The 19,852-nt window shown below is 43.3% G+C and overlaps 2 protein-coding genes across 2 annotated transcripts in view; both read left to right on the plus strand.

Moving 5' to 3' along the window:
* Nucleotides 1-8,685: 8,685 nt before the first annotated feature.
* LOC141735547 (uncharacterized) lies at nt 8,686-19,508 on the plus strand. The gene is made up of 2 exons (XM_074568521.1): nt 8,686-9,177; nt 15,914-19,508. Exon 2 carries the CDS (start codon nt 16,655-16,657, stop codon nt 18,512-18,514), a length of 1,860 nt encoding a protein of 619 aa, XP_074424622.1. The 5' UTR covers nt 8,686-9,177; nt 15,914-16,654; the 3' UTR covers nt 18,515-19,508.
* Nucleotides 8,691-19,852, plus strand: part of LOC141735474 (geranylgeranyl transferase type-1 subunit beta-like) — a 56,679-nt gene continuing 45,517 nt past the window's right edge. Inside the window, 1 exon segment of the mRNA XM_074568320.1 lies at nt 8,691-8,824. Coding sequence (XP_074424421.1) covers nt 8,691-8,824 — 134 coding nt within the window.

A 19,852-nucleotide genomic window follows, 5' to 3' on the forward strand; every position in this document is an offset into this window, starting at 1 on the left:
GGCTCAGTATTGTGGACAGTTCTGTTTAATATCATTATCAACGATCTGGATGAGGGGATCGAGTGCACCCTCAGTAAGTTTGCAGATGACACCAAGTTAGGTGGGAGCATCGACCTGCTTGAGGGTACAATGGTTCCACAGAGGGATCTGGATCGATGGGCCAAGGCCAATGGTATGAGGTTCAACAAGGCCAAGTGCCGGGTCCTGCACTTGGGTCACAACAACCCCATGCAGCGCTACAGGCTTGGGGAAGTGTGGCTGGAAAGCTGCCTGGCAGAGAAGGACCTGGGGGTGTTGGTCGACAGCCGGCTGAATGTGAGCCAGCAGTGTGCCCAGGTGGCCAAGGCAGCCAATAGCATCCTGGCTTCTATTGGAAATAGTGTGGCCAGCAGGACTAGGGAAGTGATCATTCCCCTGTTCGTGGCTCTGGTGAGGCTGCACCTCGAATACTGTGTTTGGTTTTGGGCCCCTCACTACAAGAAAGATATTGAGATGCTAGAGAGTGTTCAGAGAAGGGCAACAAAGCTGGTGAAGGGTCTAGAGAACAAGTCTTATGAGGAGCAGCTGAGGGAACTGGGGTTGTTTAGCCTGGAGAAAAGGAGGCTGAGGGGAGACCTTATTGCTCTCTACAACTACCTGAAAGGAGGTTGTAGCGAGTTGTGTATCAGTCTCTTTTCCCAAGTAACAGGCAATAGGACAAGAGGAAATGGCCTCAAGTTGCACCAAGGGAGGTTTAGATTGGATATAAGGAAAAATTTCTTCACTGAAAGGGTTGTCAAGCATTGGAACAGGCTGCCCAGGGAAGTGGTTGAGTCGCCATCCCTGGAGGTATTTAAAAGATGCGTAGATGTAGTGCGGAGGGACATGGTTGAATGGTAACTTGGCAGTGCTAGATTAATGGTTGGACTTGATGATCTTAAAGGTCTCTTCCAACCGAGTCAATGATTCTATATATTCTTGAAGAGGGCTTTTTTATTTTTGGTTTCTTTTTTTCTTTTTTTTTTTTTTTTATTTTTCTTTTTTTCAATAATTCAAAGGCCTATTCCAGAAAAAGCAGTTGGGAGCTTCTGAGGAGAGTTCACCTTTGCTTATGTAAATTTGAAATTTAAAGTTACATTAGAAAAAAAAAAAGTCCTTCTTCAAGTGCATATGATCATTTTTTCTATAGTTTGGTTAAAGGAAAGTAATGTTGTTAAATAATTTTGAAAAATATTTTAAATATTAAAAAAAACCAAACCCTCCAAAAACCTAAGCCTTGCTCAAGGTTATCTAGCTCAATACAAGGATGTACATATGTGTAATGGAGCCATTGGTTAGTCTTACTTTAATCACAAAAGACTTTCTCCCATCCATGCAAATTTTGGAAGCATTAGCAACTATATTACAAAACCTTTAAAACTTGTTGTAATCTTTTCCTTTGAGAAAAAACATTTCAGTTCTACTTCGTGGCATAAAATTGTCATGGGATCAGTTTCTACGGATTTGATGACTTCCCATTTAATTTTTTATCTCTTTATATGCAAAAAAAAGTAATTTTTTCTTTTTTTGTCTGGAATGTCTTGTTCTTCTAAATGATGTCCCCTCAAAGAAACCCTGTTATTCGAGTCCAGGTGTGTTAATTGAATTAGTGTATGAAGTATATGTTGTTATGTGATGATTTGTATCATGACAAGCTTGAAATAATTCCATGGAGCCTAGAGCAGACTAGTGAATAGATATAGATATTTAAATATCTAAATATTTCTAAATATATATATTTATCTAAATAAAGTGAATTTTAGTGCACTTAAAATTTGAAGAAATTATATTTGTTTTACATTTAAAAAAAAGCATGTATGATGGTCAAAGATCTGTTAGGCCCTCAAAAACTCCCAAAACCCTAGAGTAATTTTACGTGTGAAACTTCATCTCGACCTTTGTGAATACGCCTTGTAATAATTTGTTTATATGATCTCATACTTGATTCTGAATCTCCCGTATTTAATTTAGTTTTATTTAAATATTTTGTAGTTTGCTAGTAGGGTAGAGCAGAAAGTTTTATACACCTCTGGGGTTGCTGAAATCCTGTATTTGGAAAAACAGTATGCTGTGCACACTTATGCACACAAATGTTTGCATGGAAAAGAAAGAGGAGATAAAATTTGTACATTGTCTAGATACTGTAGTGATTGATACTGTTTGTTGGGGGGGCTGTTATTTTGTATCATGAGCATACAGTATATGTGCTTATAACACTTCTGTAATCTGTTTTTATTGCAGCAAATGATAGTGTAAAAGAAATACCTGCATTCACATGAAAAATAAGACCCAGTTATTTTAATATGTTTGTAGGCTACCAAAGCTTTGCAGACAATATGGATATGTGTGTATATAGAAAAGTACAATTTAGAGAAAGCAGGAATTTTCAGTTACTTTGTGCTGACATGGTGTGAAAAATTGCCACTTAAAGGGGAATATTCTTTTGAGATTTACAGATGCCTTAGAAAATTTACTGAATATCCAAGCACCTTTGTAGTAGTTAAGACACTTGGATAGAATTTCTGTAACCATGGTTTTAAAAACTCAAGCCTGAATTTCCTTAGCGTAATTCTCATTTGCTTAGTAAATATAATCTTCCTCTGGAAACAGAATTTTCAAAATTAAAAATGAACTGTTTCACTATATCTGCTCTGCTCTTGTGAGACCCCACCTGGAGTACTGCATCCAGCTCTGGGAGTCCCCAGAGCATCAAGAAAAAGAAGAAATCTTGAAGGAGAAAGAGAATTCAAAAAAAAATGCTCAAGAAAATGTCTTTGTCATGTAGAAGCTCAGAAGCAAATAGCAGAAGAAAGAAAAAGAACACAAGCAGGAACTGAAGCATGGATAAAATGGAAAGTAGTAGCATTTGTAATGTGATAAGCATCAGGACTAAAAGTAGAATAGGAGGGAGAGAAAGCAACAGAAATGCCAGCACCAATGCCATGTGAAGTTAGTGCAGAAGAAAGAAAAGGAGGAACTTGAAAAGTTTGAAAAGGAGGAGAGAGGATGCTAAAAGGAGGAAAGTATTAAGTTTCAAGAGCAGGTGCATAATTACCTGTCAATTCATGCACGTATTTGTTTTAAATTTACCTGCTTCCTCCTGTAATATAATCTTATAAATATTTTTTAAATCCTTAATAGGATTTACCCACTTAAATCTATTTTGAATTCACTATGAATAACAATATCTGTCTATGTCCAAGAAAGTGTATGAAACTTTATTCTAGACAAAGATGTTGCTTTTCCTCCTTATCTAAATTTTATGGGTTTATTTAAGCCCATATTTCCTTCTAAATACAGAGGTGATTTTGTTTACTTCAGTGTTGTCCTGGTTTGAGTGACACAGGACTAATTTCTCTTCTAATACTTGGGAAAAATCCACTTTTAGAAGACTCTAATGGCTGAATTCATGACAATATTTACTTTATAGCCAGCTAGGCTATGTGGGATTCAAGGTCTCAGTGTTTTTGAGCCTTGCCAAGTGCAGGGATGAGGAGGAGTGAGACCTGGGCACTTGACTCAGGCTGGCCAACAGGATTATTTCATACCATGAATGACACGTTCAATATAAATTAGAAAGTTTGCTGTAGTGCTCTCTCTCTCTGCCTTGATGGCAGCGATCCAGAGAACTCCTTGCCCCAGTGCCAGACCCCTGAGGACTTCCCTTCCTCCCAGAGCTGTAGCACTCACAGTGTCCGACATTTGCTGTCCACTCCTGGGAATGCATAGCTTCATAAAATCATAGAATCTTCATGGTTGGAAAGGACCTTTGAGATCATTGAGTCCAACCATACACACACACACAAAAAAACGCCCCTACAATCTCTGCCGCTAGAGCATGCCCTGAAGTGCCACATCTAGACGTTTCTTAAATACCTCTAGGGATGGTGACTCAACCACCTCCCTGGGCAGGCTGTTCCAGTGCCTGACCACTCTTTCAGTAAAGTAATTCCTCCTAATATCTAACCTAAACCTCCCCAGCCACAACTTCAGACCATTTCCTCTGGTCCTGTCATTATTCACCTGGGAGAAGAGGCCAACACCCACCTCTCTCCAACCTCCTTTCAGGTAGTTGTAGAGGGCAATGAGGTCTCCCCTCAGCCTCCTCTTCTCCAAGCTAAACATGCCCAGCTCCCTCAGCCTCTCCTCATATGACTTGGTCTCCAGGCCCCTCACCAGCCTGGTAGCTCTCCTCTGGACACGCTCCAGCACTTCTATGTCCCTCTTGTACAGGGGGGCCCAGAACTGAACACAGCACTCGAGGTGAGGCCTCACCAGTGCTGAGTACAGAGGCACGATCACTTCCCTACTCCTGCTGGCCACGCTATTCCTGATGCAAGCCAGAATGCTGTTGGCCTTCTTGGCCCCCTGGGCACACTGCTGGCTCATGTTAAGCTGGCCATCCACCAGCACCCCCAGGTCCTTTTCTGCTGGGCAGCTTTCCAGCCACTCTTCCCCAAGCCTGTAGCGTTGCTTGGGGTTGTTGTGACCAAAATGCAGGACCTGAAACTTGGCCGTATTAAACCTCATACAGTTGGCCTTGGCCCATCAATCCAGCCTGTCCAGGTCCCTCTGTAGAGCCTTCCTACCCTCAAGCAGATCAACTCTCCCACCTAGCTTGGTGTCGTCTGCAAACTTACTGAGGGTGCACTCCATCCCCTCATCCAGATCATTGATAAAGATATTAAACAAAACTGGCCCCAAAACTGAGCCCTGAGGGACACCACTGGTGACCGGCCGCCAAGAGGATTTCACCCCATTAATCACAACTCTCTGGGCACGGCCATCCAGCCAGTTTTTAAGCCAGCAAAGAGTACACTTGTCTATGCCATGATTCGCCAGCTTCTCCAGGAGAATGCTGTGGGGGACGCTGTCAAAGGCCTCACCAAAGTCCAGATAGACAACGTCCACAGCCTTCCCCGCATCCAGAAGGCGGGTCACATGGTCATAGAAAGAGATCAGGTTGGTTAAGCAGGACCTCCCTTTCTTAAACCCATGCTGGCTGGCCCTGATCCCGTGGCTGCCCTGCACTTGCCATGAGAGCTCACTCAAGATGATCCTCTCCATGATCTTTCCTGGTAGCAAGGTCAGGCTGACAGGCCTGTAGTTCCCCGGATCCTCCTTCCGACCCTTCTTGTAGATGGGCGTCACATTAGCCACCCTCCAGTCATCTGGTACCTGCCCTGTTGACCAAGACTTGATAAATGATGGAGAGAGGCTTGGTGAGCTCTCCTGCCAGCTCCCCGAGTACTCTTGGGTGAATCCCATCCGGCCCCATAGGCTTATGTGCATCTAGGTGCAGAGGCAGATCATTGACTACTTCCTCCTGGATTATGGGTGGGTTGTTCTGCTCTCCATCCTTATCTTCCAGCTCAGGAGGCTGAACACCCTGGGGATAGCTGGTCTGACTGTTGAAGACAAAGGCAAAGAAGGCATTAAGTATCTCAGCCTTCTCCTCGTCCTTGGCTGCAACTTTCCCCCCCGCATCCAGTAAGGGATGGAGATTCTCCCTGGCTTTCTTTTTGTTGATGTATTTATAAAAACTTTTTTTGTTGTCCTTAATGTTAGTGGCCAAGTTGAGCTCCTTATTCATCCAGACTGGCCATTTTCCCCGCCCTTTAATCTTGTGACACTTGGGGACAGCCTGCTCCTGGGCCTTTAAGATTTCCTTCTTGAAGAGCGTCTGGCCTTCCTGGACCCCTTTGCCCTTCAGGACTATCTCCCAAGGGACTCTCTCAACCAGTGTTCTGAACAGGCCAAAGTCCGCCCTCCGGAAGTCCAAGGTGGAGGTTTTGCTAACCCCCCTCCTTACATCACTACCAATTGAAAACTTGACCATTTCATGATCACTAAACCCAAGACGACCTCTGACCACCACATCTCCCACTAGTCCTTCACCGTTTGTGAACAGTAGGTCTAGCGAGGCACCTCCCCTGGTAGGTTGTGTCAGGAAGTTATCTTCCATGCACTCGAGGAACCTCCTAGCCTGCCTGCTCTCTGCTGTGTTGTATTTCCAGCAGATACCCAGCAGGTTGAAGTCCCCAACCAGAACAAGGGCTGGCGATTGCGAGACTTCAGCCAGCCGCTTATAGAATACTTCATCTGTCTCCTCATCCTGGTCACATGGTCTATAGCATACTCCCAGCACAACATCTCCCTTATTTGCCTTCCCCTTCATCCTTACCCATAAACACTCGACTTTATCATCACTGGAATCTAGCTCTATACAATCAAAACATTCCCTAATGTACAGAGCCACACCCCCACCTCTCCTTCCTTGCCTGTCCCTTCTGAAGAGCTTATAGCCATTCATCGCAGCATTCCAGTCGTGACAGTCATCCCACCACGTTTCTGTGATGGCAACTACATCATAGCTGTCCTGCTGCACAATGGCTTCTAGCTCCTCCTGTTTGTTGCCCATGCTGCATGCATTCGTGTAGATGCACTTGAGCTGGGCTATCGGTTTCACCCCCATCCTTGGCCCTTGATCCCTAGGCTCATTACTAGTGGGCCTGGTTTTAGTGATTCCCACTGATATAACTGGCCGAGTATAATTCTCGTATATTTTACATTGGTATTGGGATCAATATTGGTTCTTTAGTATTATTAATCTTAACTATTTAGTCTTATCCTATTAAATCTATTTATATTTCAACCCTCATGTTTCCTTGCTTTCCCCAATTCCCCTTCCCGAGTGGGGAGGGGTCATCGGGTGATAGAATAATTGTCCAAATGACAATAAATTGTTATGGGTTTCTCAAAACATAACAAGTGTGAAAACAGTTTGGGAAAAACACCTTAGGATGTATTACTCTTCATGCTAAAAAAAATGTTAAGAGACTTGATTGCTGTATGCAGATATGTAAGTAATAAAAGCAAGCAGTTGCTGCCCGTCTTAATTCCATGGAATAAAACCTTCTGCTATGTTTCCTGTGGTAGTGTGGGCAAAAGTCTCCTTCTCACTATGTAGATTTGTTTTGTTTACTTTGCACTTATCTAAACAATAAAGATCTGATGAGCATATATAATTATTTTTGTGACTGATCAAAAAGAACAGATTTCTTTTGTCTGTTTCACTGTAAGGTTGTTTCACTCTGGTTGTAGCCGGAGACCTGTCCAGGTTTTGCAGGCCTATCAAGAGCTGGGAGGAATGCAGAAAAGAGATTGGACCAACACGCTCAGAACCACTTTTACATATTCCTTATAGTTAAGGAGGAGAACAATGGACACATACCATTATAAAAATAGTTATTTATAAACTTTTTTTATAGGCATCTGCCTATCATTTTTACAGGATTTTTCTTGCATATGAAGTGTCCAACTGTCTTCAGGAGTTTTCACAAAATTTGCTCGATCCAATGACATATATTACCTTTCTATTTTGTGAGTGTTGTATTTGAATTGTTTTTTGTTATGTTATTAGTGTTTTCATTATGACATAGATTTCTGTTTGTATTAAAAGTTCTTCACTAGGATCAGCTTTTTTTTATACTCCTTGAATTTCAGATTGGTATATGAGAAATAGTAACCCTGATTTTATTTGCTCCTATTGTTACCTGAAATAAAACCCCTCGAAACCAAAAGTAGTTTAGAGAGGAGATATTGCTTTATTCAATGTCAGGTGCTAGGGGGAAAACCCACAAATCTAGCACACCTTACCGGGGATATTCACCCATTATTTATACACAGAAGATTCTCATAATTCCGCCTACCTAATACATAACGCCACCTAGGCTTACATATTCATTAGGATGACTGAATAGCCTTTTTGCACATGCGTATCAAATCTTGCTGCATCGGCAAAACACTTCTGCGCAGGCGTGAGCGTCTCAGTGGTCATTTGGGTAAGGAGACCCTTCCTCACATTATCCTTTTAAGGTATTGAGTCATCTCAGGACAGTAAAAGTTCTCTGTAAGTTTGCCAACTTCTTGAGGATAAGGATGTTCCTTGAAGTAGTCACAGCTCTATCCTAATTGGTATAGGAGTACATACTTGATGCATAAAAGAACCTTGAAGTGATTAACTACTTCTTGTTATCCCATCCTTGGTGATTAAAAACTTTTGATTGTCTCCTCATTATCACTATCTGTAACATCAGCTCAGTGTCTATTTTCTCACACAGTAAGAAGGTCAGTAATTAGCTATTTTTTCACACGGTAAGAAGGTTAGTAAGAAACAATTATTTTAGAAACAAAGCGGAGGCCTGTCTTTGGTAACACTATTAACCCTTATGAACACTGATGGAAGTCTTGTATGCAATCTGCTACACGGTAACTTATTTCCTGAGACACGAATAATTAGTTCAAGTTACTGGATTTACCTGCAGGATATCACCAGATGTAATAAAACAACACGTAGTCATTTTACCTAATAGTATCTCGGGCACGTATTGAGCTGACTGGGAGCTCTCGCAGGCTGACAACGTGCCGTTACGAAGTAAGCAGTTACTCTCTCCCCCTCCCTGTCCTTCCAGGGTGAGGTGGACCCAGAGAGCTGAGCCACTGAGAGAGGTGCGGCTGTCCAGCCTAGGTCTGTGGGGATAGCTGGCAGACTATACTGGGGTAGTCTGCAAGAGAGCTTCACTCCCAGCAGGTGGAACCAGCAGCTGGTTGTGTCCCGCGGCAGCCGCATATGACGCAGGTTGTGCGCGCCGGCCACAGGCGGGAGTAAGATGGCGGTAGCGCGGCGGGCGCTGAACTTGGGGGAGGTGGGGCGGCTGGACTTTCTGAAAGAACGGCATGTGTGTTTTTTCCAGCGTTGTCTCCAGATCCTGCCTGAGCGGTACTCGTTCCTAGAGACCAGCAGGTATGCTCAGCGGCCAGGGCTGATGGGGCTTTGGCGCGCTCCCGCCGCCCTCGGGCCCCACGGTGGAAAGGCGGGACAGATCCTGTTTCCTTTTTCCTGGCGTCCTCTGCTAGTCTCAGAGAGTTGGGGGAAGTTTTTCCTCTCTTAGGGGCGGTTGCGTTTGACGGGAAATCTTTCCTGGAGAGCTATCTGCCCGCTCGCCTCGACTTCCCTCGAGGTGGTAGCACTGGCGAAGCAGCTGTGGGCAGGATACAGGATCTCACTGCGTCGGTAGTCTTAACAGCCGGCACAGTGGTGGTCAAAATGAACGTCTTCTCTAGAAAAACTCTACCAGCAAAAATGTTCACAAAAATGTAAGTTTATGTAGAAGTTTAGTCTGTGCTCAGTTAAACTCCCTGATATGCATGAGAAAAAAACCCCACTTGTTAATCCTTCTAATCTATTTTTAGTCCAGTGCTTCATTCTTTTAATCTACCTTGAAAGCCGATTTTAAAATAAGTTACTTAAGTCGTCTGTAGTTCAAAGTCAGCATGCAAAATACTGTTATGTAACAGAAATCGTTTATATCTTCATTAGCTAGTACAAGCATTAAAACATGTTACTGGTAATAGTGAAATATGCCCCTTACTTTAAAGTAGAGGGACACTTGTCCATGTAATGGATTCAGAATGCATTTTTTTCAGATTCTTAATGTCTTCATGTAAGCTAATAAGTTATTTCTGATGCAGCTTGTCAGTTAAATTATTGACTATCTTGCACATTTAATAAAAACTTGGAGATGTGTAAAGGATTCAATATTTTATTAAACCAATAAAGTCATCACATTTTTTTCACTTTGTAATTTCTTGGAAGTCATACGTACTGTGAAGAATGCTCAATGACTTTGATCAAGTCCTCCTGTTAAATGAAGCTTTCCTTCAGTTGAATGTATGGACACCTGACAAAAACCACGTGTTTCTTCAGTTATGAAGATTAGTATGGATATAGTGTTGAAGCAGTGTGTGAAATAACACATAGCTTTATATTAAAAAATTTATACATTTTGATCTTAAGTAATGTATTCATTCATTAAGCCTTAGCCTGTTTCAGTATACTTTGTTATTTTAAACGGTATAAAGAACTCATCTTAGCATGCTATACACTAGCTTTATTTAGGTATTAAAGTTTGTGGAATAAATACTAAATTGGCTAAAGAATACAAAAGTACAGCATTGTTCACACATTAAGGAAAAGTATAAAATCAAGAGGCTTCTGAGGTAGAAAATAGCCGCAGCTGGCATGAAGGACACAACATCTGTGGTTCCCTGATAAGCTACATGAGGTACGGGATGGGATGCAATTATTCCGTGGCTTTACCTTATGATGTATAGCGGATACGGGAATAGGATGATACCATGAAACAGATAAGCTGCCAATTAGCTGCCCGCTAGATGCTCAGAGCCAACATTTTGTCAAATTTTGATGAAATGCTGTCCTTTGTGTGAACTTTGCTCATTATAATGTCATTATAATACCAAAACACACCTCCATCCCGAAGGCTACCCGCCTCCAAGGTGCGACCACTCCTTCTTGAGTCTGCGCCCTGAATTTCTCGTAAACTATACCTTTAATTGTGAAGCGAGAGAAATTTACACCAATCATGATAAAAGTATGTATGACTAAAGTCACTCAAACTCCACCTTGAAGATAACAAATAGTATAAAAATAGCCCGAGAGAGGGGGGATACCCAGGGAAGACACCATCATAAAGAATTCCATCACTGACTTCTGGGATCAGTCGACGGGCTGAGCCTCTCTTCCCCCCTCCATAGGGACGCCTTTGGGTAAGACTTAGATTATACCGAGTGCTTCCTCGGGAAACTTAGAAATTTCTCTAGAGACTCTCTTTTCTACATTTAGAGCCAGGCTGTATCATTTATAACTTTGTCGCGCGTTTTGTATATGTAGCAATACTTTCATTTGCACGTGCTTTGCAGACAGTGTATTTATCACCGGCAATCCTAAGAACCTATATATCTGTTGTTTAAATAAACTGCACTTTTTTAAGTAGCTAGTCGTTTTGGTTTCTCACTGAACGCGACCAAAGACTCGAGGGTGGCCGTGCTAGTTCATGAGCACGACTAGACTGAAGGTGCAGTCCACTATTAGTGTATCCAAATCGTAATAGTTTAATACATATTAAACGCGACTGGACTGATAGTGCTGAATTGGGCATCACTCAGAATTTAAACCTAGCCGCACCTAGCCTCCCACCTCGGTGAGGAGTGTTAGAACGCAAGGGGGTTTATTTTCTGCCAAAACCGCTTTGCCCCTTTTCACGCAACAGAATTTTGGCGTAGTCAGCAGGATTGCCATGGATAAACTGCTGCAAAAATATGATTGTGCCCCTTCCCAGGCTGGGAAGGAGTGGGCCCAAAAATTTTGGAAGGATGAAGAGAAAGTGGTGGAACGTATTGAAGAGTGTCGGGCTTCACAGAAGCTCAGAGCGGGGAAAGGCAAAGGTGTAATCTGTGCGGTGTTAGGCGCCTGTTTATCTTGTGCACAACAAGAAGCTAGGGAAACCCCTGCTCCTAATCTGATTTCAGCTATAGAATATGCAACCCTGAAATCGGAGAATGAGGTGTTGAAGTCATCACTAGCCTTTCAAAAGGAGACAGGAGAAAAATTAAGAACTCAAGTCGATAAGCTTGTGAGTGAGAATGAATGTTTAGGAAACCGGAATGCTCAACTTGGGAGTGAAAATCACCAACTTAAAATGTTATTGGAAAGGGTGGCTGGGCTCTTAGATAAAATGCAGCCCTCGACCCAAGTCCAACAAATTCGTAAATTAATGTGTTATCCAAATTCTGGAACCCAGACCGGAGATTTTTTGTCTAATAGTGAAGATGAGGAAGAAGATGAGGAGGGAAGGACTTTTACTGTGAAATCTCGAGTCTTTCCTTTACGACCACTGATTAAAACTGAAACCACAGTTGATGAGGATGATGAGGAAGTCTGCAACACTGTGCGTACTATTCCGTGGACACCAACAGAGTTAGCAAAAATAAGGGAAAAATATTCGAGGTGGCCAGAAGAATCAGCTGTTGAGTATGTGTGGCGAGTTTCTTCTGAAGGAGGAGATAGAATTATGTTGAGTGAGGAAGAAGCAGGAGACTCTTGGGGACCAGGAGTGTTTTTAACTACAATGGACGGGGATCATAATTATTCCCTAACCGCTCGAGCAGCCTTTTGGGCAGGTGGTATGGATCCGCGAGAGAGGGGAGAGCCATTAGAGATTAGAGCTACAGGCTACTCTGAACTGTTTGCGGCGATACGGAAAGCAGCTTGTCTGCAAGCCATGTATGACAGAGAGGAATTTCGGAAATCCCCAATGTCAGCTGCTATCGACCCCGATCGATTAGCCCCTCTCATCCATGGTCTTCCCGATTGCCTGAAACCATTCATTGTCTGCACTCAAGATCGTATACGAGAGGCTCGGGATGCTCATGGGCGGGGCCGGCGTCGCTACATGCCCACCTGGAATGAATATGTACAGGAAATAGACCAGTATGGGCGCCGAATGGGCTGGGCCAGCCTAACTAGTGAAAAATCCTCCGAACACCCCCGAAAGGTTCGCCAAGTCCGAACTCACACTCAAAACCCCAAACCGGTGGAAAGGTTTAAGCCTGATAAGGACCGGAATGAGTTGTGGCGTAAAGCCCTACAATTAGGGGTGCCCCAACAATTCTTGCATGGTGTCCCTACAGGAGATCTCCGTACGCTGGTCCAATCTCTAACTAGAAAGAATAATTCGGCTGGGGAGAAAAGTCTAACCAGAGAATCCCCAAGCTGTGAGAAAATTGTGCCTTCTGCACCGGAGCGTAATTTGATTGATTTGTCAGAGTCCCAGTCAAAAAACTCCTATCCCCGGGGAGGGCAGTGAGCCACCCTGTCCGGCGGGTACTGGCTATTCAATGGCTCTCTCATAAAGATTCTGAACCTATTATTGCCATTCCTGTCGGACCCCGGAGGATGTCAGTAAACTTTATTATTGATACCGGAGCCCAAATGTCTGCAATCACTAATGAAACGGCACAACTTCTAGGTATAAATCCCACCAAACGCAGAGTCAACTTCGCAGGAATTGATGGTGTGGTAAAAACATGCCCCGTTGCAAAAATTAACCTCTGGTTGCCAGGAGAGCAGCGGATGACCAGGGTGGAAGTGTTAGTGGGTGCCTCGCGTACTAACCTCCTAGGATTTGACGTGCTGCATGGGCGAATGTGGAAATTCCCAGATGGAACTGTGTGGAGTTTTGCAGGATGCGAAAAAGTAACAGACACAGTGAAATTGAGTCTATTGGAAACTTCCATGCCTTTACCTCCCTCTAAAATCACTAATGTCCGGCAGTATCCACTGCCTGCAGCTGCACTTGCAGGAGCAGACGGGGTGGTATCAGATTTAGAAAAAAGAGACATCATCAAGAGGACTCACTCGCCTTATAATTCACCGGTGTGGCCAGTAAAGAAACCAAACGGGCAATGGCGTTTCACAGTAGATTACCGAAAGTTGAATGCCAACACTGCACCCCTCACCGCCGCAGTTCCAAATATCGCGGAAATTGTGACAATGATACAAGGAGCTGCCCATCCTTGGATGGCTGCCTTAGATGTTAAAGACATGTTTTTTATGATTCCCCTCCTTGAGCAGGACAAAGCGCGGTTTGCATTCACGTGGAAAGGAGTCCAATATACCTTTAACCGACTTCCACAAGGATACAAGCATTCCCCCACTATTGCCCATAATGCTTTAGCTAAAGTGCTATCAGAGATTCCTGTTTCACAGGGATGTACGGTATACCAATATATTGATGACATCCTAATAGGGGGAGAGAACCAAGAAAGTGTAAAAGACATGATGGAAAACATCCAAAAAACATTACTTGATTTAGGATTGGAAATTCCAGACTCAAAGTGTCAGGGACCTGCACAGGAAGTTAAATTCCTGGGGGTCTGGTGGATTAAGGGAGCTGCTTCTGTCCCTCAGGATACCCTGGAAAAAATAGAGCATGGACAGAATCCATCCAGCGTGAAGGAAGTTCACGCAGCAAGTTCTGGGAACTTTAAGTTATTGGCGTAAACATATCCCTGGCTTTTCCATCATTGCTCGCCCCCTTTATAGTTTGCTCAAAAAGGGTAAATCCTGGGAGTGGACTGAACAACACACTAATGCTCTGCAATTACTAATAAAGGAGCTAAGGTTATTCCAACAGCTTGGTCCTATACATCCAACTGACCCTGTCCACGTAGAATGGGGGTTCAGTGAACATGGTTCCCATTGTAATTTATGGCAGAAGGGACCAGCAGGACCAGAGAGACCATTAGAATTTATCTCTCACTCCTTCAATGATACCGAGAGCAGATATTCAGACCTTGAGAAGGGTTTACTGTCCCTAGTGCGAGCGTTGCAACGAACAGAGCAGATAAGAAGAGAACAGAGTGTGATCATTCGGGGACCTTTTCACCTCCTAGATGTGGTCCGTAAAGGGACAACACCACCAGCTGGCATTGCCCAGAAACCTACAGTTCGAAAGTGGTATGCTTATTTAGAAGGCATTAATGAAATCATGCCAGTCTCTGAAGGCAGTGTTAAAGTATCCAAGCTGCAAAAGGATATAGATGGTGCCCTATTGTTCCAATCCCCACCAAATAGACCATCTCTGATCCAAGAAGCACCTCCTTTGAAGGAAGGCAGTGATCTTACAGGAGTGTGGTTTACTGATGCGTCATCTCACCGTGAAAACAATAAGTGGAAATATAAGGCCGTAGCACTGGAAGTAGCAACGGGAGAAAGAGCGATTGAAACAGGGGAGGGTAGTGCACAAGTAGGGGAACTCAGAGCTGTCCTACTAGCTGCACAACATGGAGCCACCTCCATTTACACTGACTCATATGCTGTTTTTAAAGGAGCCACTGAATGGATAGGACACTGGGCAGCCAATGATTGGCAGGTGAATAGAGTCCCGATTTGGGAGACAGACAGTTGGAAGCAACTGTTAGAAATAGGAGGACAGAGAACATTGCACATTGGTTGGGTAAAAGGCCATGATCGTTCAAACTCGATCACTGCTCAATTCAACCAACAGGTAGATAGCCTCACGCAGCTACAGCAAATAGACATTGTAGATGATGGTCGGGAATGGGAACGCTTACTTGAATGGTTACATGTTAAATGTGGCCACACAGGCCGTGCTGACCTGTATCAGGAAGGTCTAGCCCGGGGGTGGCCTGTGTCGGTTAAGCTGTGCGAACAAATAGTAACTGCCTGTTCACAACGTCGCCTACGACTCAGCAAAGATCATCTGAGTAAGGCGCCTCCCTTACACATTCGGGACAAGAAAATGTTGTGGCATTCATGGCAGACTGATTATATTGGGCCCTTGAGATTATCAGGTGGGAAAAGATATGTCCTGGTAGGAGTGGAGATTATCTCCAGCCTCAGTATGGCCAGCAGTTTCAAATCAGCTACCGGGGACAACACAGTGAAAGGCCTAAAAGGGTGGTTCAGCACACTTCCCCTTCCCGAGGAAATCCAAAGTGATAACGGTTCACACTTTACCGCTTCGGTGGTACAAGATTGGGCCAAAGAAGAAGGGATTCGATGGGTATTTCATACTCCCTATTATCCCCAGGCTAATGGCATTGTTGAACGCACCAATGGATTGGTTAAGCATTTTGCAAAAACTCATGAACCTGGTTGGCATTTGCGATTGGACGATGCCATCTATCAATTAAATAACAGATGGAGTGGAGACGGCTGTCTTAAAATGAAAGCTTTCTGTGTATGTGCCAATATTATCTCTCCAAAGGCTCCCAATGAACCGGGAAAATACCCCGGAAGATTTCACCCTGGGCAACCTGTGCTAGTGAAAATGCCTCAAATTGGGATGGTACCAATGGTGCTAGCTACTCCCAAAAATCCCTATGCATGGGAAGCCAAAGACTGTTCAGGGAAGATACACCGGATCAGCACCCGGTGGATCTCGCCTTCTTTTTAACCCTGTCGGTCGAATAAGACCGAGCAGATTTTCTTTTCCTTTGTGTCTTTCAGGAACCTTGGATGAGCTGTACAGACGGATTGGCCTACGCTACCTTTGAGTGTCTCCAGGGAATCCTGACATTGATCCTGGCAATAATACTATTTTTATTATGTATGGCTACCTGGAGGCCCAAATTCTAAAATGACGAATTGGCAGATGGAATTGATGCTATTCAGTTTTACCTTTTTATTCCCTGTTGTTTGTAGTCAGAGAGACCCAGAGTGGCCATGGTCTCAAGCCTTTGTTAAACACAATGCGCTGGCAGGTACAAGAAAGGGAGAATTGAGCCTGGCCACTGTAGTTCTACAGGAAAATGAGGTGTTACATGAGTGGACCTGGAATAGTTGGTACCCAGTCCTGAAAGGTAAGGCAGGGGTGGAAACCCGAGTAGGGTGTAGAATGATCAACGGCTCAAACCATGAGAAGGCCATGAGAATAGAGATATTTCACCCTCAGAACCCACGCTCAATGACGACAAAGCACTGTGTCACCAACGAGTGGGATTGCTGGTATAATTTTACTCTTGTGGAACCCGCTCTTGTAACTTGTCGTTGGCAACAGGATGAAATAGCGCGCTGCTATTTGAATTCAAGATAGACGTAGCACCTGAGCTTTGGGATAATGCATTGTCACGGTACACTGCAAGCACTGGAACACCAGGAAACAAAAGGGGTTTAAATCTCTCCACTCTGGTTATACAAGGAAGTGAAGTATATTCCAGAGATAAATGGAGATGGAATGAATCACTTCAAATGGCTAAAATCGAGGCCACCCTTGGAAAGAGAATACACATTGGTTGCCGATTTATCAATGGGTCTACTCACCACAGGCCAACTGTAATTAAAACCATCTATGTAGACTCTACCAAACCAGACAAATACAACACTGACTGTTACAAAATTATGGAGCCAAATTCAGATTGCTGGCACAATTTCACTTTCATCAAGCCTACAGTAGTGTATTGTATTTGGGGCTACAAGGGCACAGAATTGTTATTTGAATTTATGATTGACTCAAATACACCTGAACTTGCTGAAATAAATCCAGAACCTACACCCCCACAAACTCTCAAAGGCGTACCTTCTAAGCCCTCCATTAGTCTAACTCCTTACATTTTCAACATTGGCCCTTATGTTATTAAACACACAGGTCAACAACAGATACTGTTTAATCCCACATATTCCCTCAAACGAGTAGAATTGTCAATGCAGATTAAAATCTCTGCGATCAAACCCACTTGTTTACCATTCCTGAGTACATCTTATGCAGGATGGTCAGCATGGTTACGCGAACGAACTTTTGCCACTTCACAACGACTGAAGAGGGATGTGACTGGTATCTTAGGAACAGGCCTGGGAGTCTTAAATAGTATAGATGCTGAGATACTTGCCAACAAACTAGTCACAACCACTACTGATCTGGACAAATTAAGACATCCCCTACAGTCCTCTCTATTAGCATTGGGAAACCACCAATGGCTTTTATCGAATATATTGCCTCAGTGGGAAGAAACGGGTGAAAAAGACCATCAGCTGATCACAGATGCACTTGGTACAACCCAAAACAATGTTTCCTTGGCTCTTAGTTGTATCCAAGCCCAATTGTGGATGCAATCTATGACAGCTGCAATCATAAGGGAAGGTGAAGAAGGCACCTTGCCCACCGAAATTCGAAAAGTAATATGGGATAACGCAATTGAATTTGAGAAAAAATTTCAGTCCTGGTGGTATCTGGTTAATTTCACCTATGATCCCATTGAGAGCAAGGCCACAGCTTTTGTCTTAACAATACGCAATGCTTTGGTATACACCATATATCCAATCATTGCACTGGGGTTGAATCACCAAGGAGCTATACTCTATCCAATAGAGCACAGAGTGCGGGCACAACAAAATGAGAATAAATGGCAAACTGTTGATGTTGACGCATGCGTTTCACGAGACCAACGAGGATTCATTTGTGAGAGTAATACCCTCAAAGCACAAGACATTTGTCTTGACACCAACCAGAATGTTTGTCACTTTGAGATACATCCTGATGAAACCCCAGAAACTGTGCTTGTATATATTGGGAAAGGGTGCGTTTGCATGAGGTCCCCCTGTACTACTAACATTATCGGATGTGACTTCAATTATTCAGCTCCTGTTACATCTTTTCAATTGCTACAATCTAATTATACATTGATTCGAGATTTGTTGCCTACCCCTATTGGAATGAATCTCTCACTGGTGAAGAAGTTGCTACAACACGATGAATTGAAGCGACTGTTGAAAGAGGCCCAAGAAAATGGACAGAGAACTTTGATTACCGTCCATCATGATGTTGAAGAAATACACCAAGTGCTGGAAAGAGTCAAGAGAGACGGAGGACATGGATGGGGAGATACTCTTTTTGGATGGTCACCGACAGTTACAGGACTTTATAACAAGATGCTCCATCCTGTTGTTGTTTTACTAATACTCATTGTTTTGTGCTTCACTTTGACAATTGTTTTGTATGTTAGACTTTGGATTATGATGAAAAGTTTAACTCGTTTGATCACTCCAGGAGATGTATTTGCACTTGATATCCCTCAGCACAAGAACACATGTGATCTTTCCTATCAGTATTGAGTATCATGGAGCTTGAGTGACTGTAGTCACGGGGTGGATTATGTGGCATAAATACTAAATTGGCTAAAGAATACAAAAGTACAGCATTGTTCACACATTAAGGAAAAGTATAAAATCAAGAGGCTTCTGAGGTAGAAAATAGCCGCAGCTGGCATGAAGGACACAACATCTGTGGTTCCCTGATAAGCTACATGAGGTACGGGATGGGATGCAATTATTCCGTGGCTTTACCTTATGATGTATAGCGGATATGGGAATAGGATGATACCATGAAACAGATAAGCTGCCAATTAGCTGCCCGCTAGATGCTCAGAGCCAACATTTTGTCAAATTTTGATGAAATGCTGTCCTTTGTGCGAACTTTGCTCATTATAATGTCATTATAATACCAAAACACACCTCCATCCCGAAGGCTACCCGCCTCCAAGGTGCGACCACTCCTTCTTGAGTCTGCGCCCTGAATTTCTCGTAAACTATACCTTTAATTGTGAAGCGAGAGAAATTTACACCAATCATGATAAAAGTATGTATGACTAAAGTCACTCAAACTCCACCTTGAAGATAACAAATAGTATAAAATAGCCCGAGAGAGGGGGGATACCCAGGGAAGACACCATCATAAAGAATTCCATCACTGACTTCTGGGATCAGTCGACGGGCTGAGCCTCTCTTCCCCCCTCCATAGGGACGCCTTTGGGTAAGACTTAGATTATACCGAGTGCTTCCTCGGGAAACTTAGAAATTTCTCTAGAGATTCTCTTTTCTACATTTAGAGCCAGGCTGTATCGTTTATAACTTTGTCGCGCGTTTTGTATATGTAGCAATACTTTCATTTGCACGTGCTTTGCAGACAGTGTATTTATCACCGGCAATCCTAAGAACCTATATATCTGTTGTTTAAATAAACTGCACTTTTTTAAGTAGCTAGTCGTTTTGGTTTCTCACTGAACGCGACCAAAGACTCGAGGGTGGCCGTGCTAGTTCATGAGCACGACTAGACTGAAGGTGCAGTCCACTATTAGTGTATCCAAATCGTAATAGTTTAATACATATTAAACGCGACTGGACTGATAGTGCTGAATTGGGCATCACTCAGAATTTAAACCTAGCCGCACCTAGCCTCCCACCTCGGTGAGGAGTGTTAGAACGCAAGGGGATTTATTTTCTGCCAAAACCGCTTTGCCCCTTTTCCCGCAACAAAGTTATAATAAATTTGATACACAAATCTATTAAAATCATAGCCAGGAGGACTACACATGGCCACGTAATATGAAATGGAGAAAACATTCATAATTCTGGTGCGGATAATCCAAACTAAAACAAGATAAGATAATAAGA

This window comes from Larus michahellis, chromosome W (genome assembly GCF_964199755.1).
Source record: "Larus michahellis chromosome W, bLarMic1.1, whole genome shotgun sequence".
Lineage (NCBI taxonomy): Eukaryota > Metazoa > Chordata > Aves > Charadriiformes > Laridae > Larus > Larus michahellis.